Raw genomic sequence first — 21,637 nt, forward strand, 5'->3', positions numbered from 1 at the left:
AGAACTATTTTAATTTAATTAATTTTTTAAAAACCTAACCCTGGTCATTTTCCCCAGGAATTGTACCTTTCCCGTTGTTAGTGTAAATGGGTTTTTTTCTTTCTTTCGTTTTGTCTTTTCCTTCTTTACCTTTTCAGTTATTGTGGCAAACATAAGACTTTCACACAGCATTACAGGTCTCCTGATTGCAGCCTTTGCCCCCTTGACAATTGTGCTTCACAGTTGTGCTCTATGTCTGACACTAACGGCAAAGTGCTTGTATGGGCTTATTATTTCCAAAGGTCTTCCATCCCTGGGGAAATGTATAAAATCCAACTGCAAATTGATCATCATCACACATTTTTTTCATAAAAAAAGCTTAAAGCCAAGTACCTGCTCAAACCACTGCTTTATTTAGATAGATATTTACATTCAACAAGTTTCACTGATTGTTGGACGATAAATGCACACAATCATGCAAATAGGTGCTTTCTTTGTGGCATGCTTTAGAATTAACACACTTTCAGCCATACCAGGGCTGCACGATCACAATCACAACATCCTTGTATGGATTAGAAGGAAATCACAAGTGCTCTTCAACTTCAGCTGTGTCCAGCCACAAACCAGAAGTGGCTGCCACTGATGAATTCTTGTGAGAGCCTAAATACAATCCAATTACAGAGCTTGCATGTTATTCATCCCAACCCCCTTATCATCACTGTGCAGGATATAAGGGTGTGTGAGGGGGTGGGCAAACAAAGACGAGCGAATATCTAGCACTCTCAAATGATGTCTGACTGTCTGTATATGAAGGGTTGATTATGAGTTGCAAATATTCCTGCTGCATGCGTACTCGATTACTCTTAAAATTATGAGTTTAAACAGCCTCAAACATGACTCAATTGTTAATTATGTAATTGAGGGTCATGAATGGATTCAGAAAAACATAGTACCAAGCGTAATTGTATAAATGTATACACACATATACACACATTCATACAAATACAAAGGTTAACTTATACAACCACATATACAGCTTGCTTTTCATATTAAGGTAGTATTGGACTTTCCTCTACTGAATATAGTTAGAGCACAGTTCCCTGTTTGTGTCCCTCTATGCCTCCTCCAGCACAGTTTCACTTCCTCCTGTACTCCATTACTGACCAACACATACAACACAGGGTCCACCACACAGTTGAGACTGGACATAGCCAGCGTGCATGAGAATGAAAAGTGCATTTTTTGTTCAAACTGGCAGTAACTTCCCAGAGGTTGTATGTCATCACTGTTGTAGAAGACTAGTGAGCGTGTGAGAAGGAGAATGTGATATGGAGCAAAGCAAATTGAGAAGATCCCAATCACCCCAAAGGACAGCAGGCGGACCTTCCTCTTAGCCTGGGCGCTCAGGCCGGGACTCTGGCCCACAGTGGCCAGCACCCTCCAGTAGCTCACCGCCAACACCAGAAGGGGTAACAGGAAACCAATGCCTACTCTGAGCAGGTTAAACAAGGCAACAGGCTTCTGCATGGGATAAGTCTCATAACAACGGTCATTGTTGTTTACCTCATCATGGGCATCAGTGAGATTGTCATTGACCAGAACCATGATGTGCAGCGCCATCACTACAATATAAACAGTAGCACACTGTGCCCAGGCGTAGCGTGATGTACGGTGGGTTTTGGAGCGGAGCGGGTAGGTAACCATCAGGCAGCGGTCCACAGAGATACAGCAGAGCAGGTAGATGCTGATGTACATGTTGGTGTAGTAGACAAAGCCAGCTATACTGCAGGAGACAGCACCTAACTTCCAGTGGTGGTCCTGCCGGTAATAATTGATCCAAAGGGGCATCGTTAAAACAAAAAGCATGTCTGAGAGTGACAGGTTGAGCAGGAAGATGCCCAGAACGTTTTGACGGCGCACTTGTTGCCAAATGGGGCCCAGGGTCAGCACGTTGAAGATCAAACCAAAGATAAAAGCCAGAATGTAAACAGACATCAGGATGTCACTGATGACACTCTCGCCAATTTTAACACACACAGTTGAGTTTGTGGTTGTTGTTGCTGCTGGTTGGACTGTGAAGTTCATTGTTCCTTTGGTTTTCTTTCGCTTTCAGGGTTAGAAATTCACCTATAAAAAAGAGAGTTTATTATTTTACAGTGGTATAATCTATAACTTAGCACATTTACTCAAGTACTATAAGTAGAATTGTGAGGTACTTGTACTTTAATTTTCATTTTTATGCTACTTCATACTAATACACTGTATTTCAAAGGGAAATGTTCTTTTTACTTCACTATACAGATATTTGACACATATAGTTACTTGTTACATAAATATGCCTAAATGGTAGGAGGAAATACTACTACTAATAGCTCCGCATTGATGAATTAGAACATTCAAATATATTCATAAATGATAAAAACAGAATATGATAATAGTTCATAACATCACTTTGAAAGGAGCCATTCTGCATAATGAGTATTTTTACTTTTCATCCTTTAAGGGATCATATTCTGTATTTGTTTACTTAACTAACATTGAACTGAAACAAGTAAGTAGAGTTTTCCAAGTACTTGTTCCACCGAGAGTTTGTCAGTTTGGCTGAGTAGAAGTGAAAACAGCCATAATGAGCACACTCGATACCATAAGAGTTGCAATACAGCTTGGACATTTTGTATTCCCCATCCTATTTTGTGGTTCAGTGAATTCAAGAGAAAATCATTTGGTTGTCCTCAGACGTGTCTGAATCTGAGATAGTTTGGCTCTACAGTATATGGTGCTTAGTCATGCTCCCTGATGATAATGGGTGTACTCAGTACAAACAGAAACTGAGATGCCAAAATCCCCTCCATTTCGCTTCAACTGCTCTGTGTGGAGAAAACATGTCACTCTTTATTTTTTATTAAATGTCCTGTTGTTGTTTTTTAAACTGAGAGCATCAAATGATACTATAATTTTTTATATCAGATGATTTGATGTTAATACCTTGGTAACACTAATACAGCCCACTACTTATGGTGTATTTACCAGACACTTTACGGTGGTATATGAATACATAGGCATACTAGCTCCTACTTGTACTTAAATGCAGGTACAGCGGAACAAGGAAGTCACAGTTGTGATTTTTAGTGGAAATGAGAAATACCTTACACAGTTGTGTGTAATCTCTAAACCGAATCTGGTTTACACTATACAGTGAGTTGACAGTAAGTTGTGGGCTATGTTAAAAAAGTGTAAACGAAACCTCTGCTCCGAACTCCCCTGAGCAGTTCACATTTTATGCGTTTATTGCCATGCATGGTCTAAATCAGAGTGGCAGATAGCAGCAGCAAAGACTGAACTCGTAAAGTGGGCATTTGCATTTTACTGCAGTAAGTGCCTAATACAACCAGTTATTGCTAATTTAAATGTATCTTCACAGAGAGTGACTGATGGCCCAGTTTAATGTCTGATGTAACAACCATTAGCAGAACTTGGTGGCTTAAGCATCTCTCCCAGACAAGGGCTGTGTAAATGTTCACTGTGGCTTGAATAAGTAATGTGAACTTTATGCCCTATGAATAAAACAATTCATTCCTTCCTTGATTGATACTGTGGATGCGAGGTCAGCAGTGGCATTTCTGCATTAGGAACGCCGGACACAATAATGTGTTGCGCTTAACTAAATAGCAATAAAATGTTTGCAATTTTTCATTATATTCTCAATGCAATTTATTTTCTTGGAAAGCGTGTCTTTGTGTCTGATGTTGCTTGCTTGTGTCCGCTTGGTGGGTCACAGCAGAGCAGGTCCTACTTCACCTGTTGTGTTCTAAGTCGACATGCTCACGTGTTAAATACAAACTTTTAGTTTTTCAACTGGGGTCTGAAAGTCACGGCCCCTAAAAGCATCCCATTGTTGATTTTAGTGCATTAGTGTGCACGTCTTGCTTGCAAGCTAAAGAGGGACTGATATAGTATTTTAACGTTATAGTACAGAAGTCATCATGTGGATTATCCACAGTACATTTAGGACAGGACCGCAGCATTCCATGTTTAACAAGTCAACTTCAACATTGAGCCAAATGTATTATTATATAATTCCTCAATTATTAATTGCTGTATTGACTCACATGTATTAGCAGTGTGCCATTCACCGCATGAGTTTTATTATTCAGAATTATTATTTTATTTATTTCATTTTGTCATCACTGGTATTGGAGATGCATAGGCTGCAGCAAGCAAGTATGGTTCAGTATAATGTATATCTATGGTACATCTGGACTGCATAATCTTTTGTTTTTTTTTATGATTACTGTCTGGCCCTACTGGAATTTTCATACCAAAATCCTCACTGATGGTCAGTCCCATCACAAAGCTGTGGGTGTGATTCCCATCTGTTAGGCAGGCATCCTACAGTAGTCTATGTTGCTTCCTCTTGAAAATGTTCTGGTGCTGAAAAGCCAAAAATTACTGACTGCCCAGCTAGATGACATCAGAAAATGGGTAATAATAAGTCCCTGGTCATTCCTTAATATAGATCCGTTGAAGTATGTCCTAGAAAGACAACATATGGTTGCTATTTTGATGTAAAAGAGCCCTTATTACCTTTTTTTGAAGACTTAATTCTATCAATTCCCTCTCTCTTTGAGAAATCAGCATGAGGAAATGAAATCTACCTTCTGTTCTATCGCTTAGGCCTGGCCCCGGTGTGTTTATAGGCTCAGGAAGCATCTAATGCCATTAGCGTCCAGGCAGAGATGGGCTGTCCCATCCAAACTCAATAATGGAGAAGCCATTTAGAGCAAGGCCATTTTTAGTGAGCCATAATGTGTGCGTGTGTGTGTGTGTGTGTGTGTGTGTGTGTGTGTGTGTGTGTGTGTGTGTGTGTGTGTGTGTGTGTGTGTGTGTGTGTGTGTGTGTGTGTGTGTGTGTGTGTGTTTGAGTGATTGTGTGTGTGTGTGTTTGAGTGATTGTGTGTGTGTGTGTGTGTGTGTTTGAGTGATTGTGTATGTGCGCGCGCATGTGTGTGTGTGTGTGCAAATGTGTGTGTGTGTGTGTGTGTGTGTGTGTGTGTGTGTGTGTGTGCGTGTGCGTGTGTGTGTGTGTATAAATGGCTTTGATTTAATGGATTTTTCAAATTATTAGGGTTGGGAAACTAGACTGACTAGTTTCGGAAAGTTTTGCTCATAAGTTTGATACCTTTTCTAAAAAAAATTCCTTGGCTGCTGTTTAGTCATCAGTCTGGCTGGCTCTATGACTAACCATAAATCCCCCACCCTCCCCCCTCCACAATAAATCTAAAACTGACAAAACTTGGTTCTATCCACATGTTTCCATCTCTGCTTTTTACAGTCAATATGGGCTGTTTTCTATTTTCTCTAGTTCATAGGTTTTCATCCTTTGGTGTATTTTTCACATGTAAGATATTGTTTCTTTTAATTTTATCACCCTAATACGTTCCAACAGCTGGTCCAGGCTTCAGTTCATCCTTTCATCCATCTGAGCCAACTATGTGTTTGTTAATGTTATGAACGGAACTGAGCTGGTTGTTATTACACAGCCTTGTCACCAGTGAGGCTTTAAAAGAGCTATACTTCAGCCTCCCCTCAAGAGAGGGAATGCACGATGTGAAAAATCCCTTTCCAAGCATAATGGAAAAATATGATTTGATTTATGTTTTATAGTTTGCCTCCCTAATACCAAAGCTGTGTATCACAGTTCACCTGCAGTACATTTCTCTCTTCCACTGTCTTCTTGTCAAGTAGTTTTCCGCACTAGTGAGATTGTCGAGATGACACTGCTGGGAAAACATTCAACCTTGCAGAGATTTAGCAATTCTAGCCTAATTATTTTCGCCACGCCGACTCACACAGCCTCTTGCATGCCACTGACAACTATCCACAGGGGAAGAAAACAAAACTCGCAAAGAAAGTGAGGGTTCAAAATAATTAATGACCAACCTGCTTGCAAAACATTAAAAAATACTTCACATGCATGACCTTTTCCCGGTAACGTTTTTGAGGTGTTGTTTCTTTTTAATCCAGTATAATTTCCAAATATCTCACATCCAGAACTGTAATCAATGATGACCTCACCTGTTGTTTTTGGGAAGAGGTGTGTCCTGATTGTAAAACAAAGCTGTTCAGTGAGTGAAGAGTTTCAGACACATTCCAGGGCTGCATTAAGTTTGGTAGAGTTCAGTCCAGCAGTTCAGAGGACGAGCTTCAGAGGAGACTCTTCAGAGATACTGACATGCAGCCAAGCCACAACAGTCCCACATGGTGCTCTCAAATGATTACAGCAGATAATTATCAGCTAATGTAATAATAATAGTGGTTTCTCTGTCTGTTTACTGTCTGAATAATTTTTGTTATAGTATAGTTGAGATGACACGCCGTTGACAGCCTCAGTTGAAATGTCAGCAAGGAGTGTGGGGAATAGATGAGATGAAGTACAAAAAGGGGAAGACACATGTAGGAGGAGGGAGGTTCGGTTTTGCACACGTGCACAGAGGAAGTATGCTTTAGGGGTGGGGAAAAACATCAGACTGTGGCTGACCACATATGATGCAGATGTTAATGTCCCTGAGCCGATGAGAGTTTCGGAGAGCACTGCATTTTAAGGTAAACTGAAACTGCGTGCAGACAGCCAGAAATGTCACATACATAAACCTTTATTTCCCCATTTTGCTTTTACATAGATATGAGTATTGTCGTGGTGAAAAGGGTTGAATATAAATCCTAATGGGGATGGTTTCACTTCTGTGAAACAGCTTTCTCACTAAGTGTAAATTCTCTTTGACGCAAAGTTAGGCAGATCACTTTCTTTATGACTCAGTGTAAGGAAACTACAGTACTTTAACTATTTCACTGATAAACACAAAAAAGTGAGCTGAGACAGATTCAAATGTTGTGAGCTATGTACCAGGGAGTGTAGAGTGCGGTTATCAGATGCAGTAATTTACCCAGAACAACCCCTTGTCAGTGCAAAATCCAAGGCCCTCTTTTTGTTTATGAAACGAATCTGTGACCGAAGCTCGCAGCCAATCTGTTAACATGTTGTGTAAACATTTACACCAGTTGTGAATGTAGTGATATTTCCTATGAGCAAGAATGCCTACCTGAGGTCAGCTTCAGAAACAGCTAGAGAGGGAAAGAGGGACATTCGAAAGAGGAAAAGCTTAATAGTATTTGCCAACGAGTCGTATGGTAGAATATTTTAAAAGGGGGGTTCTAACCTCACCACCCTTCATCCATCACCTTTTTTCCTGCTTCCATAGAAGCCATGTGGAGTTTTGAGACTCTGTAATGAAAATGCAAGAACAAGGTTAGTAAATGTGGGTACCTGCCGTTGTCCACTAGTTCAGCTGACTGTTCAGTTTAGCTAATACAATGAGGTGAAAGTAGAGCTTTAGTCACAGCATATTTATCATTGTGAAAGCATTGCTCAAGTTTTCAGAAGCCAAACTCAAAGCTACAAAGCTTAAAGATTGATCTCGCATGAAATTTATTGAATCCACTCCTACCTTTTGAAAACAGTTTGACTCAAAGTGTGGATTTTTTTCAAGGAACACACTAACACACGTGCACATACAGTTATCCTGGAGCAATGTGTGCAAACGTGAGCTTTCACTTTGTGATCTGTGATTTGTCATAATATTTCCAAAGAAAATGTCACATAACACTAACTTTAAAGGACAGGGACACATTATTTAGTTACAATACTCAAAGGCCATATATTCACTGAAAGAGTTCAGGCTGTCCTTACTCACTGCTCGTACATATACCTACAGAAAGAAATGCACTATGATTTGTATGTAATCATATTTATTACTGTAGGAATTCTGTCCTGAGGAAGGAAAAAAAGGAAATCGGGGGAGGAGTGTCAAGGTGGTAGATGTGTCGGAGAACACAGGACTTTCATCCTGAAGACTGGTATACGTGTCCCAGAAGTACTAAGTCAAACCACAAGCTTTTTCTAATCTAAACGTTCTTGTGCCTAGAGTTAACCACCACCTTTTGTTACCTACTTAACTTGAACTTTCATACAAACCCGTTTCACACACTTAAATAGACTATTTAAAAAAATTACCATAAGATATCATGCAAACCCATTGACGAGATTACATTGAACAAAATCCAAGTTCAGATGAAGTTAATATTATGATTCAACAGCCTGTGTTGCTCAAAATATGTGGGTATTTTACAGAGTTATAGCCTTTTTAGTATGAAATCCCCAAATTGTTGCTTCCCCAGATAGCGTGTCCTTGCTGAGCTATGGAAGGGGATGGATTATAAAATTAATTAAAAGAGTAAAAAGACTATAACCTTGGAAGAAAACCACTAATCTGACTCACATTTAGCTTCAGCTGAACATTGGAACATATTTTGGCACCGAATGAGGATTCTGGATTTGGTCCCTTATCTGTTACAAGTACTGTTTTATGACTTGAAAAATGGTGACCCTGTATTCTTTGAATTTAGTTTGCCGACTGTCATGTTTTCAATTTTGCAAATATACTGTAATGCTTCATTGTGTAAATTAGTCGCTGTTGTGATTGGATTCGGATTCACAACAGACACACTTAAAGGTCTGCTGGAATACACATGACTCTCTAGTTAACAAACAACAATATGACTTCAGGAAGCATGAGTTCTTGATGCAGTGCTGTTACTGTGCATTACCGTGCAGTGCAGACATAATACTGTTTGCAATCAATCTTTGCTACGTATCTGGTTTCTTATCTAAAGTGCTCCTGTTTCCTGTACAATGTATTATACTTAAGTTATAAACAATAATACATGATGATTTCAAACCTATGTATTACAATTTCCAGCTACAGCAACAGTTTATTGCCATAAAAACATTGCCTTTTAGTATTTTTGTTTGCTTGCTAATTTGGTACCAAACTTTCCTGAAACTCTGACTTTGTTGCTTTTGAATGTAACAGCTTTTTATAGACTCTAAATTTCCTGCATATATATGGAGCAAGACTGCATTCACATCCTGGCAAGTCAGTCACTTCACTGTACTGCTGCTTCCTCTTTAAAGGAAAGCTTTCACGTGAAAGCTGGCTTGACATTTTAGAAGCACAACTTATATTGTGATCTAAGTTCTACTTGTGTAGTGTGCTCACATTTTTAAGATGGTTGAGCAAGTCATAAGTGAAAATAGACAGAACACAGCTGAATTTAAATAGCAAAATTTCAGTGTATACAATTTTATAAAAGCATTTTATCAATTAAGGAAAGTATTGTAAAAGTTTCATTGCTCAAAAGACAATTGCCATTGTTAACTGACACTTTAACTTTAAACGTATAATATGTAGAAATGTTTTCAAACACAACCCCTCCTCTCCTTCCAGACTTGCGCTCAATTGCCAAAGAGAAAGACAAAGTAGCGATGGTTTAGCGTACAAAAGGCTGAGTGGCGAAGCAGCAAATCAGAGGAATAAAATGTTATTGGTTCACGGCAGTTACTTTAAAGCACAAATAAACACAAAAGTACCCCCACATAGTCCTGTTAGAATGCACTATCGGATAGAGAAAAGGCAGAGCATCAATGTCTCTGTTGGTGGTTGCCTTGTGCTCTGTGTGTCAGTATCTAAAGCTGAGGGGGAGGGGTGTCACAAAGTGGCTAAATAAACACAATCCAGGCAGAGGGCAGGGTCTCTGCAGATGCAGACCCTGCCAAAGTCTTCGAGTGAGTGATAAGTGATGATTGAGAGTGATTACTTTTGTTTTAGTTTATACAAATTACATACATATTATGCCTTTGAACACACTATAAACTGACCTGGTCTATTTACTTTTTCTTTTTTTGATTTTTCACAAAGTTAGAGTTCAGTTCTTGAAAAGACAGACTGTGTGATGTAAACGAGTTCTGGTGTTCCTTTTAGTTTTGCATCTGTCTTGAAGCTGAAATAGTTCTGCAATTTTCTGTAATTTTGCAAATTGTTTTACACTAATATTCCCTTCTAAAATGCATTAGGCCTGAGTGTAAGCTCAGTTGCACGCATAGCCGTTAAATGCACTTGATGGCCAAACTGTCAGTCATAACATCTGTTGAGGAAAGTGCAATTGGAATTTGCGATCATGTTACACTATAACAGAAACATTTCCAGAGCTAACCAGGCCTTTTGTGTGTGTGTTTACTGACAGTGTCATTAGGGATGGTCATCTCAAGAAGCAGGGTTTCGAAGCTGAGCTGGCTTAATGATGAGTAACAAGTAAAATCCCTGAAAAAAACTTTTTTTTTTAACTTCACCGCACATTCTTAATTTTTGAGGGTGTTCAATACACTTTCCTGTAATTTCCCCTGAAACAAAACAAAACATAGACATTTTGGTGGGTCAGATAGTATATTTCTACTTTTTCTTTTTTTCTTTTCAAGATTTTAGCCTTTTAATGATGACACATTTTCCTCAGAGGCTATGACAAAACATAATTTTTTGTCTGAAAGCCAGGCGTAGTAAATAAACCATAACAGTTAGCCCAATGTTTCACTTTAAGTAGGATAGGGAAGTATCCTATTGTATTAGAGAGACAAACCAGCACATTGTTGATTTGATGGGATTTCTTGACAAAAACAGAACATCAATGTTACCGTATTCTTTAATGTATGTTTCAGTTGAACTAATCTGGTCCTAGAACTTTGACGAAAACACACCTCAGAGCAGTTCAGCAATTCAAATACAAGAAATCATTAAAGTAAAACGAAATGGCTGATTGATTGAGGCTTAGATTGAAGAAAACACACTGTTCCGATATGCTGAGCATACACTTTCTTGTCAAAATCTTCATGTTTACGTATATTAAAGCATTACTTTTATTTCAGAACCTTTTCATCTCTCAAGTTCTTCACTCAAACCAGACTTTCAGAGGGAAACGCCCTCTTCCACTCATCCTCCTCTGCTGACAAATTACATTAGAGGTTGCATTAGATGAAGCTAAATGGAGAATTCATTGCTGGTGCCAGGTACTAGTGTCTCTGATGTTCAGATCTCTTTAGCTTACTAAGTGGAAGGTCTCCACTGCCCAGTGCAAAGACAGCAACCTGGAGAAGTGCAGCTGATGGGATAGTGACAAACCTGCCTACGCTTGAAATGAAAGGAGACAGAGAAAAAGAGTGTATCATTTGGTGTCATTTGGCAATAATGAGGGATTTAGTGTAGGAGGAAACAAGGGCATACTTTCATCTGAGTAGTTGTCTGAAGTGCGCTCATCACAGAATCGAAAACAATTCAATACCTTTGTCTCTATAGCCACTGGGTCCTCGAGTGGCACTCAGTCTGTGAGGTGTAATATACAATCTGACAGATGTGAGTGAGTTTTTTGTTTTAAAAAAATCAATCATATCGGAAGTGCATGCTGCAAACATCCTTGAAATTTGCATGATCCCTAATGTCAGACTGTGAGTAGAAAATACAAAAAAAGAAAATGTTATTGCCGCATAAAAATAAATGGTTGTTTGTCTCGTGTTATCCAAAGCATGTCTTCCCCTGTAAAAAACCTGAGTGACATTAATGGTCCTCGCTTCTTAAACATCTTAGTAGTGTGTCATTATCACATGTCCATGACTGTTGAGTTTTGTGCGTTTTCTCTTGAAAAAGCTAATAAATTACATTTCTAGATGAAGGGTATGTAAGGATGAACAAATAAAACATCCAAGACAAAAAAGAATATTGTTTAAGGTTTGTATTATCTGTTACCAAGGCTAGAAGTATCCTTTAAGCACGATGTACACAGTCTACGCACATTTGCGACAACATAAACTTAAGGTTACATGTGTATAATAGACCATCATAACTAGTTTGTTTTATATTGTGTCTAGATCATTTTACTAATTCACAGAAACATGCAACATATTGACGTGGCAGGAAGTCAATAATCCAAATACATATACTCTCCAAAACCTAGTTTAATAACCCAAGACGTCCATCTATGCACTTACATCACAGGGAGAGGTCTGCTCTTCTTAACAGTAAACAATGAGAAGTGACCATTTACCTGCTAAGGTGTAAAAATTCCGCGTTTATTTGCAGTATTTATATCTTATGTACAGGTAACTGTGAGGGCATATTATTCACTATTTAAATACACAACTGTTCGACATCAGAAATGGGTGAGAGAGGGCAAGTCAGGCAATGAGCAGCCCAATGCTCATTGCCTGACTTGCCCTCATTCATTTAAACCCGCAAGACATCTTTAATCTTGTAGATTTTCTAAGAGTCTATTGTGGCTCAAAACTAGAGGTAATTACCGGAAGATTTGCTGTCGCAAGATCAATACCTCCAGTTTTCACTATAGGACATGCATTTGTGGGAATGCATTATTGAATGTAGATGGGTTTGACTCCACGCCTTCACATTAGTAATTACTAGCACAGAGGAAGTCCTAGTCAAAGTACCATAGAGAGAACCAGTCTTTACTGTAGATGTAAAAAGACAGTAATTCCAGTCAGTCCAATTAAATGACACCAAAAACAAATTTAACAAAGTAACTTCTCTTTTAATGGGAGGCAGTTTCATTTTTCTTTTACGTAATCACGCCTATTTGTTTGGAAAAACACCTAAATAACACAATTTTTTTTCTCTTTATCGCATGTGATGAAGGGTTATTTCCTGCTTCACTTAGAGGCATCTCTGCAGTGGGAGGAAAAAACATGCTCTTTATCTGTGTGAGAAATTCTGATATAAGGTTTGACTCTAATTTAATCCGTAGAGACTTCCAAGGTTGGCCATGCAGAGGACGAGAACTAGTCCAGCAGTCTTAATCGTGAAAAGACAACCATTCAAAAGTTTAAAGAGAACAAATAACAGCAGAGGTAAATGATCGGAAGGAATTCTTGATGATCGCAGCCTGGAGGAGAGAAACTGGATTTATTTCTGTAAAATGGATTGCTGGCACACAGGTTTACTGTGAAAGTCTAAACACATGGACACTATTCGTATTAGAACCATGCAACGTTATGTCTCTTTCAAGCTCTAGGTCGAACATTCCAATCCTTCCTCCATCTCCCTAGTTCGTTCCTCCGTCCTAAATGAGCTTGAATCCTCTGTCTCTCTCAGGTCAGAGGATGCTGACCCTCTCAGTGAGGCCTTGCACATCTGCGTCCTCTCTACCCTCCTCGTCATCAGAGGCCGGCGCGGGAGGAGGAGGCACAAGGTGAGCGGGGTAAGGCAGAGTATGTTCACGGGCAAACATTTGCCAGCGAGTGTCATCACTCTCGTGGGTGATGTAGCGTCCACCGAGTTTAGTCTCCAGCTCCCGTAGGTCCAACCACGTCTGATAGTCCTGAGACATGAGAAATGGGAATAAACATGTGTGTGAGAGTAAGAACTTGAATGACCTAAGAGGGGTCCGACTGCTTTTGAGAAAATGTTAGGGACACCATGAAACTATAGCTTAATTAATGATTGGACATTTTTGCAACCAAAAAACAGCATCAGCAACAGTGGATGGGTTGAAATGACAGAGAAAGAGGGCCCTGCTTTTCCATGGCTAAACATTTAGTTTTGAAGGTGACATTTAAAAACTGTGTAGTCTCAATCAATAAGGTTTACAGATATCAGCCTTAAGCTCCCATTTCACTTCTTTGTTATAAATGTAGACTCCAGGGGCCAGATGCATAAAACTCAATTCACAACTAAAACTACGTGTCCACACAAAGGCAAAAATATGCATAAGCATTCTTGTCATGAGATTTATAATGACACACCTGTCAATGAGAAATAAGGCAAAGAAAGTGCAATTTCTCCAACTGTGCTGCAGCAGTGAGAGCATCTGTCAACATGCACGGCTGTCTATTATTGTAGCGCCCATACCATCAATTTAATGCCGTTTCTGCAAACCGCCATTGCAGCAAAATCTCACTCATCATTTTTAGACAACAGAAGAATGATCAATGATTTATTGATTTTTGGGGCGGCAGTAGCTCAGTCCATAAGGGACTCGGCTGGGAACGGTACGGTCGCTGATTCGAGTCCCTGTGTGGACCATGAATGGAGTGTGGACTGGCGGCTGGAGAGGTGCCATTTCATCTCCTTGGTGCTGTTGAGCAAGGCACCGAACCCCCAACTGCTCGGGGCGCCAATCCATTGGCAGCCCCCTCGCACTGACATGTCTCCTTTAACTGCAAGTAAATACTGTAGGTCCTGTTTGTGCATGTGTGTGTGTATGTTGGGCCTGTGTGTAATGTGAATAAATTGAATTTTTCCCTTGGGATGAATAAAGGCATTCTTTCTTTATTCCTCCATGGTGAAATAGACTTTACAAAGTGCTTCACAAATCAGATTATTAACAGAGACACTGGCTCAAATGTATAGAAAAATACTAATGAAATTCATCCCTCATGAATCAACCTAAAGCTAATGTTTCCTGTCTCTTCACTTATATTCGTTCTTCTCCTCCTCTATCACACACAGCCATGAGCTTCAAAGTGTGGGTATGTGGTTAACGGCACGTACAGCTGGTCTGAAGTAAACATGATGTGCAAACATTCGCTCTTTATAAATACCAGTTCATGTGTGGAAAATGGCATATGCATGTTTTTTGTGCCTCCACATATTCCATACATCTGGCCCCTGGTGTTTATATTTGCTTTTTTCTGTAATGGCAACAGATTTTATCGAAAGGTTTGCAGAAGTCAAAAAGTTATTTTGTGGTTCCACTCAGCCAGTCACTATAACTGGTAAAAAGTGCTGCTTCCTGTACTTTGAACTGGAGATTAACAGTTGTACTGTGATGAAAAAGAAAAGCAGACTTTAAACCATATACTAGTGTTGCATACAATGAGTTTCTGTATGCTACCTGTAAGTATACGTGGCTGAGGCTCTTGTCCACGCTGTAGCGTTTCCTCATCTTAACTTGCAGCAGGTTGTTGATCAAGTCTGTTGCTGGAAACACAAAAGTGATATGTTGTTGTGGTAGAAATACAATGCGATGAACAGAAAGTGTGCTTAACATGATTGTGTCATCATGATGCAGATGGAACTTCTCAGAGCATTATTACAAAACTTAAAATAACCTTCATGAAAGAAGGATGTATTAGACTGCATAAGCTTCAGCTAGGTGTACCTACTGTACGTAAGAAACTGAGTGAATCTCTAGATGTGTCAAACAATTAAACTCTCCTCTCCTCCCTCCCCCTCTGTGTTTACCATCACTGGAGATCTGTTTCCAGGGGTTGGGAGGGTACATGAAGGCTGCGTTGTGGATCTGGTCATTGATATCTTCATCCTCATTAAAGGGGAATGTCCCACTCAGGCTGACATACATAATGACACCGACCGACCACATGTCCAGTGAACGGTTGTAGCCCTGGTTGAGCAGAACTTCAGGGGCCAGGTAGGCCGGGGTGCCGACCACCGAGCGACGGAAAGACTTCTCGCCGATGATACGGGCAAAACCAAAGTCACACAACTTCACCTGAGAGAAGGAAACAAACAGCAGGCAGGGTGTCAGGGGGCCATTCTATGCACAAATATACAAGTGGTAAAAAAATAGATTGAGAATTGTACGGTAAATGGATGGTTGCTTTGATGCACTCATTATAGAGCGTGAAAGCCATAACTGACAATGGGTTTTAGTGTGTGTGTGTGTGTGTACCTGGGGGAAGGGATCAGCAGAGGCAAGCAGCACATTCTCAGGTTTCAGATCACAGTGAACGATGTTCTTAAAGTGTAGATGCCTCAGAGCTGCAAGAATCTTCACAGACATACGTGTACCCACAACAACAGGAAATCAATCAGGAAGAAGTAAAAAACCAAGGCCAATGCACACACACGCAGTTTCAAAGATGAGTAATGATGCATTAATGTAACAAGACGTCATATTAGCAGACCTCAAAAACTAAACAAACAGCTCAGGACGTCATTGTGAGTGACACACACACACACACACACACACACACACACACACACACACACACACACACACACACACACACACACACACACACACACACACACACACACACACACACACACACACACACACACACACACACACACACACACACACACACACACACACACACACACACACTACAACAACTTTCCATGTCATATATCTACTGATAAACACAACAAATCCCTTCTTTGCTGTGGGGCGCATACACACCTGTGTAATGAGGAACTTAGTGAGCCTCTCAGGCAATCTGCCTTTCTCACTGGAGAGGATCATCTCCAGCATGTCACCATGCAGCTTCTCCATCACCACAAAAACTTTCTCTGGGGTCTCAAACATACACTCCAGGTTCACAATGCCCAGGTGACGTAAACTCTGAGGGAGGGATGAAAAAAGAGGAGGAGGAGGAGGGCGAAGGAAGAAGGACGAGGAGGACAGTGAATACGATAAAATGGAAAATTGGAATTCGTTTGAAAAAGAGGGGGAAGATGAAAGAGCAAGCGAAAGAGGAGTGAGTGGTGAAAGACAAGTATACAGAGGCCAAGTGGTAATTGAAAGTGTGAGAGACAGGAACAGTATGACAGAGTTTGAAGTGAATGGGAGAAGAAAAAGAGACGAACAGAGACAGACATTCAGCAAGAGATGGTAAACCACAGGAGAGGCATAGAAACACAGCAGGGGGGACAGAAAATCGATCACTATATTGTCATGCTTGAAAAATGGCATAAAATGTTCTCCAAAAGGCAATTTTTATATTTTTATATGCTGATAGGTCAAGTGAGTAACTGTAGAGCTGAAGGGGAAGTTAGGTCTTTACAAGACAGTCATAAACACGTTTGGAAAGCAAATCGACTAATGCACCTCTGTGTCCACCTGCTGGTGAACAGGGAGATGTAAATTTAAATGAGCCTGAATCAGAAAAAAGGTCAACAAAGTGAAATTGCATTTCTATTTCTTACTTATTACACTAATAACAGGTTGAACAACAAAATGATGCAATTATACTATAGCCTTAAGTTTTAGAAGATTTAACTTAAACAGTATGTTTGTTGGTTCTTGACAAGTAGTTTTTTTGGTTTATTTTTTATTCATGAAAAATCATTTTTAATTTGGATTCTCCCATAAAATCTAAAATATGAAAATATAAATAAAGAGTATGAAGTAACTAAGCAAGCCTGATTTAAAAGGTCCTATATATTTTTTATTATAAAGTCTGTCTAGCTGCAAAGAAATGCACTGAAACTGTGTTAAAGAGCCATCAGGACTTCTGTACAGTTGTGATGTTACAATGTCACAAAGTCTTTCAGACAGAGGGTGAAAACAGGTATATTCAGACAGACAGTATGACATAAAGAATGTGTTTACATCAAAGCATGTAAACGTGTTCTGGTAGAATCCAAAAATGAGTATGACCCTGAAAATGAGCTGAATATGGGCCCTTTAAAAAATTCATCAGAACTGCAATTGATTGGGGAAATGTTTCCAAAAGACAGTTGAATTATCACTCTGCAGAACATTTGACGCAAATATCCAACACAAAATGAGTATTACAAACTACTACCTCAGTGCAGTGCTTTACTACCGTCCTGTTAAAAAAAACTCACAAGAACTACAGTAAGTGTGGGGTTTTTATAAGTGGGGTCCATAGATTCAGACATCATCTCTTCCAAACAAGTAAGCATGGAGGAAACCGATTTATCCTTTTAGAAATGGTTCTTCACCTGATTTATACTGGGACATTTGGAATATTGATACTCACAATGAACACAAGCCGTATCACAATGAACACCAACACTGGAATGGCTGTCAGCATTTTTCATGTATAGTGTGTGCCAATATATCTAATAACACCAATATACAGCAAAGCACCTGTTACTGTGTCAGCTTTTGTATGGAGGATATCCATTTACAGCTGCAATGAGTTTACCTGCAGTATGGCCACTTCGTTCCTCAGCTGGCTTTCCTGCTTGGTGGGAAAACGAAGCTTGTCAATGACTTTGACAGCTACGTCCCTCCCTGTCTTCCTGTGCTTTCCTGATGAAAAAACGCAGTGTCAGTCATATATACTGTACGTATGTGGACATGTATTGGGCTGTGTCATCCAGAGTTTGTGATGTACTTCTAACTCTCTATTTGAACATTGCACTGATAACATTGAGTGCAACAAATGCATCAGTGTAGTGCATGTTTTGAGGGGTTTGTGATGTAAAATAAGGCTTTATTTATCCTGAGAAGGGTGCAAATATAAAAGTCTAAGATAACAATGAGGTGCAAATAATGTGAAAACACAAAATATACATAATTACAAATCTTAATAAATCATGTCAAGAGAATGGATCATAAAAATAATAACAACAGGTTAATGTTGGGTTTCATATATTTATGCATGTATTGGGTATTGTTAGCTAACTTTACACACCATTATTTTCTATAAAGCATTTTAATTTAGTAATTTGGACCTTCACAAAATAAAGCAATCCAGAGCTCAGTCAGCATCACTGAACATAGATCTACACACCTCCATACACGACTCCAAATTGCCCAGATCCCAGCACTTCATCAGCAAATATCTGGTACACTGTACCAATATCCTGTAGGAAAGCAATATTTTACACATGCATAATCATCCTCAATATATAATTCATTTAAAAGTTGAAGGAAATTGCTAGAAATTGACAAAAGGTCATACCACATTCTCTTGTATTTGACTGTTGGACACAGATATGCTGACAGAAGCTTGTCCTGAAAACACAGCACCAGGAACAATGGAAAGGTTATACAGGATTGTGATTGATTAATAAATGTTGTCAACTGCTAAAATCGTACATCTTTTGTTTGGTAGTTCGCAATAAGTACAAACGTTTCTCAACTTCAGCTCCACATAATAAACTTGCAAAAGCACAACTTAGCTTAGAGCAGAATGTTCCACAGTTGTTTTGTCACATTTGGCCTATTGATTCTTGAGTTGGCCGATGACGTAGCAACAGCACACACGTCTTTGGGCATATTAAACTGACATGCCAATCCATAGATTTCAGGTTGCAATGTGCCAATTAGTAAATACAGTAAACCAAAAATGCACCACCTGTATTTGGCTGCTCTCAACTTACTGTGAGTTGCGTTCCCCTCAGCTGGTGGCGCGTCCTGAAAGATGATTGGCATGAGGGCCTGGCGAATGGCGCTCTCCCACGCCTTGGCCACCTCACGCCCGATGCCACTGTTGGGTGCTACTTGGCTGGGCGAGGGAGGGGTTTGGGGGAGAGTCTGGGGGTTGCTGGGGGACAGCGGAGGGAGGGTGTTGGGGTCCTCCCCTACAAAGTAGCACATAGCGCCTGTGATGAGCTCGAAGCAGTGAGGATTCGTGCCAGGGGGGACTAGAGTGAAGTTGGCAGCAGGACGCACCTCTAGGATCTCGGACAGAGGGATTTCCTGCAAGAGGACGGGCCAGTGAGGTTGCATACTTTAAATAAATGACTTAAGATAGACTATAGCTTTTCATAAGGTTATTTCTATTTACCTTGTAGTATTTGTTGGTGGTGTTGTTCTGGAAAAGGATGACGCACTTACAGTCCAGACGCCAGTAGTGCCTCTTTCTCTGTTGGGGGTTGGAGTAGGGCAAGATGGGGTTAGGGGTAACGAAGGTAAGGCAGGAGATTGAGGGGTAGGTTGGAGAGAGGACAGAGGGTGAGGGACGGGGCACGGATCGTGCAAAGTCGAGGGATCATTATGAATGCATTTCAAGTTTGGCGTTGACCTCCAGAGGAAGAGAAGAGTGGCCAGATGAGAAGAAGGGTGAGCAGAAGCACACGCTGCAAGACGAAAAGGTGGAATAAAAGAGAAGGGAGACAAAAATGAAAGAAAGTAAAGGACTGTGTTAGTTAAGCCAGAGAGGGAAAACAAGCAAGAACAAGATAAGAGAGGCAGCTAGGTTTATTTAAGGTTTAGAGAATATGTTTAGAAGAGGCAGAAAATGGGTTTTTGGCTTGAATACACGGCACATCTGCTGAGTGCTGTTATGTTTTCCGGGAGCCTCATCTTCAACAATTTTTTTAATACTGTCTGGTTCACTTCAGTGGCTGCACCACACAGGACACCACAGATACACACACACACACACTAATATAGTGAATTATTTTGTGCATTAAGAAAAATGAACAAGGTTGAAACTGTTGAGAGAGAGGCTGAACAGAAGAAGGTCATTTTTTTTCTCCAGGTGAGTGGAAAGTTAAGAAAAAAAAACTCACTGCAGTAAATCATAGAAAGGAAAGTGAAGAAAGTGCATCTAGAATGAATCGATTATCAGTTCCTGCAGCAATCAAACCCAGAGAGAGGATAGCATGGGAATAACGGGTCATGTTCTTACCAGTGTGTCCTTATTGCTGTAGTGAACCATCCATCCTTCCTTGATAGACGTACTGGATCGACGGGTTGTCTGTCTTACTGACTGCACCACCCTCATTAACGGGATGTAAACACTAGAAGAAGCGGGAGGACAGAGCTCAGTAGGTCAAACGTGTGTTTTAGTTTTTCTGTGTGCACAGTTCATTTGGTATCCCTAAATCATTCCTTTAGTCTTTTCCACCATACCTTTGGTCCCCGCCAGTTCCATCCTGGTTGTTGTCAGGAGAAAAGGACCCAGGGATGCTGCAAGCCTCGTCTGAGTCATCTATTGAAGACTTGTCTGAGGCGTCATACTCACTGCTGTAGTCCATGGGCACCTCAGTGTCAGTACTGGGACTCAACATGTCTGGGGCAAGAGAAGAGAGAGAGAAAGGGGTTGAGTGGAACTTAATCTAAAGTAATGTGTTTAAAATGCTGTGAAATAACACTACTACTTGCTACTGCTATGACTATAATTAAGACCTCTATTAGAAGACTACAGCTTGACATCAATAGAGAGTACTGATAATACTTACCGCAGTTACTTCTGTTGTCTGAAAAGATAAAAACAAAAGTGGTAGTGAGTTTCAGTCTTGTTAGATAATGTATTATATCATGATATATGGCTATTAAAGTATCCTTGATCTGATAATGGTAACATGCAAATGAGAGATCAATACTTTTGTCAAATCCATGCAGGGCTAACATTAAGACATTAAGCTGATAGATTTATACTGTATATTCCCTCACCTCCAATGGTCTCCCCAAGGCAGTCATTAGGAACCTTGTACACACAGCGTTTATGGCAGTTAAACTTGCAGTCTGAGAGGAAGAAATCAGATATGTAATCCGATTAGGTTTAGCAAATATATTTGGCATCACCCTGTACAGAAACAAGTCTCTCTCTTCGTCTGTGCTCACCTTTGCACTGTAGGCCCTGCCTGAACAGTCCTCGAAGAAGCCTCTTGCAGTACTGGCACACCGTCGGTCGAGTGTACGAGTGGACAGCGAACGTGTGTGGCACCTTCACCTTGCTCATCAGGATCTTGTCCAAATGAACTGGTCGGCCCGTGTAGAAGCGCCGGGCTTCACTAGGGGTCCGTGGCTAGAAGAATTAGAGAGGAAACAAAGATTATCCAATAAATTGTGTGTGGGTAAAAAAGAATCATTGTCTGCTTTTGGCAACAAGGTAAATTAGCGGTAATTACTAAAGCATTCATTTATTTATATATTTTTAAAAGTCCTATCCTTAAACCTGCAATAACTGCTTTTTTTTTGGGAGAAATTATGAACACAACATTGACATATCATCACCTATGGAGACCTCCTTAGCAAACAACTGCTTATTTACACATCCAGCAGGATTATTATTCATTTGGAAACAGGTAGTG

At 40.1% G+C, this 21,637-nt stretch overlaps 2 protein-coding genes across 3 annotated transcripts in view; both read right to left on the reverse strand.

Moving 5' to 3' along the window:
• Window positions 1–377: 377 nt before the first annotated feature.
• Window positions 378–6,338, reverse strand: gpr184 (G protein-coupled receptor 184). The gene is made up of 2 exons (XM_083914431.1): window positions 6,054–6,338; window positions 378–2,106 (listed from the first exon to the last, which is right to left on the reverse strand). Exon 2 carries the CDS (start codon window positions 2,062–2,064, stop codon window positions 1,024–1,026), a length of 1,041 nt encoding a protein of 346 aa, XP_083770557.1. The 5' UTR covers window positions 2,065–2,106; window positions 6,054–6,338; the 3' UTR covers window positions 378–1,023.
• Window positions 6,339–11,748: 5,410 nt separating this feature from the next.
• Window positions 11,749–21,637, reverse strand: part of prkd2 (protein kinase D2) — a 38,049-nt gene continuing 28,160 nt past the window's right edge. For both annotated transcript variants that reach the window (XM_083913688.1, XM_083913687.1), the window contains 15 exons: window positions 21,168–21,351; window positions 20,997–21,068; window positions 20,783–20,800; window positions 20,454–20,613; window positions 20,230–20,341; window positions 19,384–19,461; window positions 18,977–19,295; window positions 18,556–18,608; window positions 18,385–18,457; window positions 17,794–17,900; window positions 16,080–16,241; window positions 15,567–15,665; window positions 15,119–15,386; window positions 14,769–14,854; window positions 11,749–13,253 (listed from right to left, as the gene is read on the reverse strand). In XM_083913688.1, the coding sequence (XP_083769814.1) occupies window positions 13,029–13,253; window positions 14,769–14,854; window positions 15,119–15,386; window positions 15,567–15,665; window positions 16,080–16,241; window positions 17,794–17,900; window positions 18,385–18,457; window positions 18,556–18,608; window positions 18,977–19,295; window positions 19,384–19,461; window positions 20,230–20,341; window positions 20,454–20,613; window positions 20,783–20,800; window positions 20,997–21,068; window positions 21,168–21,351 (2,016 nt within the window). In that variant the 3' untranslated portion in view covers window positions 11,749–13,028. The remainder of the gene's footprint in view (window positions 13,254–14,768; window positions 14,855–15,118; window positions 15,387–15,566; window positions 15,666–16,079; window positions 16,242–17,793; window positions 17,901–18,384; window positions 18,458–18,555; window positions 18,609–18,976; window positions 19,296–19,383; window positions 19,462–20,229; window positions 20,342–20,453; window positions 20,614–20,782; window positions 20,801–20,996; window positions 21,069–21,167; window positions 21,352–21,637) is intronic.

The sequence above is a fragment of the Echiichthys vipera genome, assembly GCF_963691815.1.
Source record: "Echiichthys vipera genome assembly, chromosome: 5".
Lineage (NCBI taxonomy): Eukaryota > Metazoa > Chordata > Actinopteri > Perciformes > Trachinidae > Echiichthys > Echiichthys vipera.

Coding starts and splice junctions, on each gene's coding strand:
- gpr184 (XM_083914431.1), bottom strand. CDS start 2,064: ATGAACTTCACAGTCCAACCAGCAGCAACAACAACCACAAACTCAACT.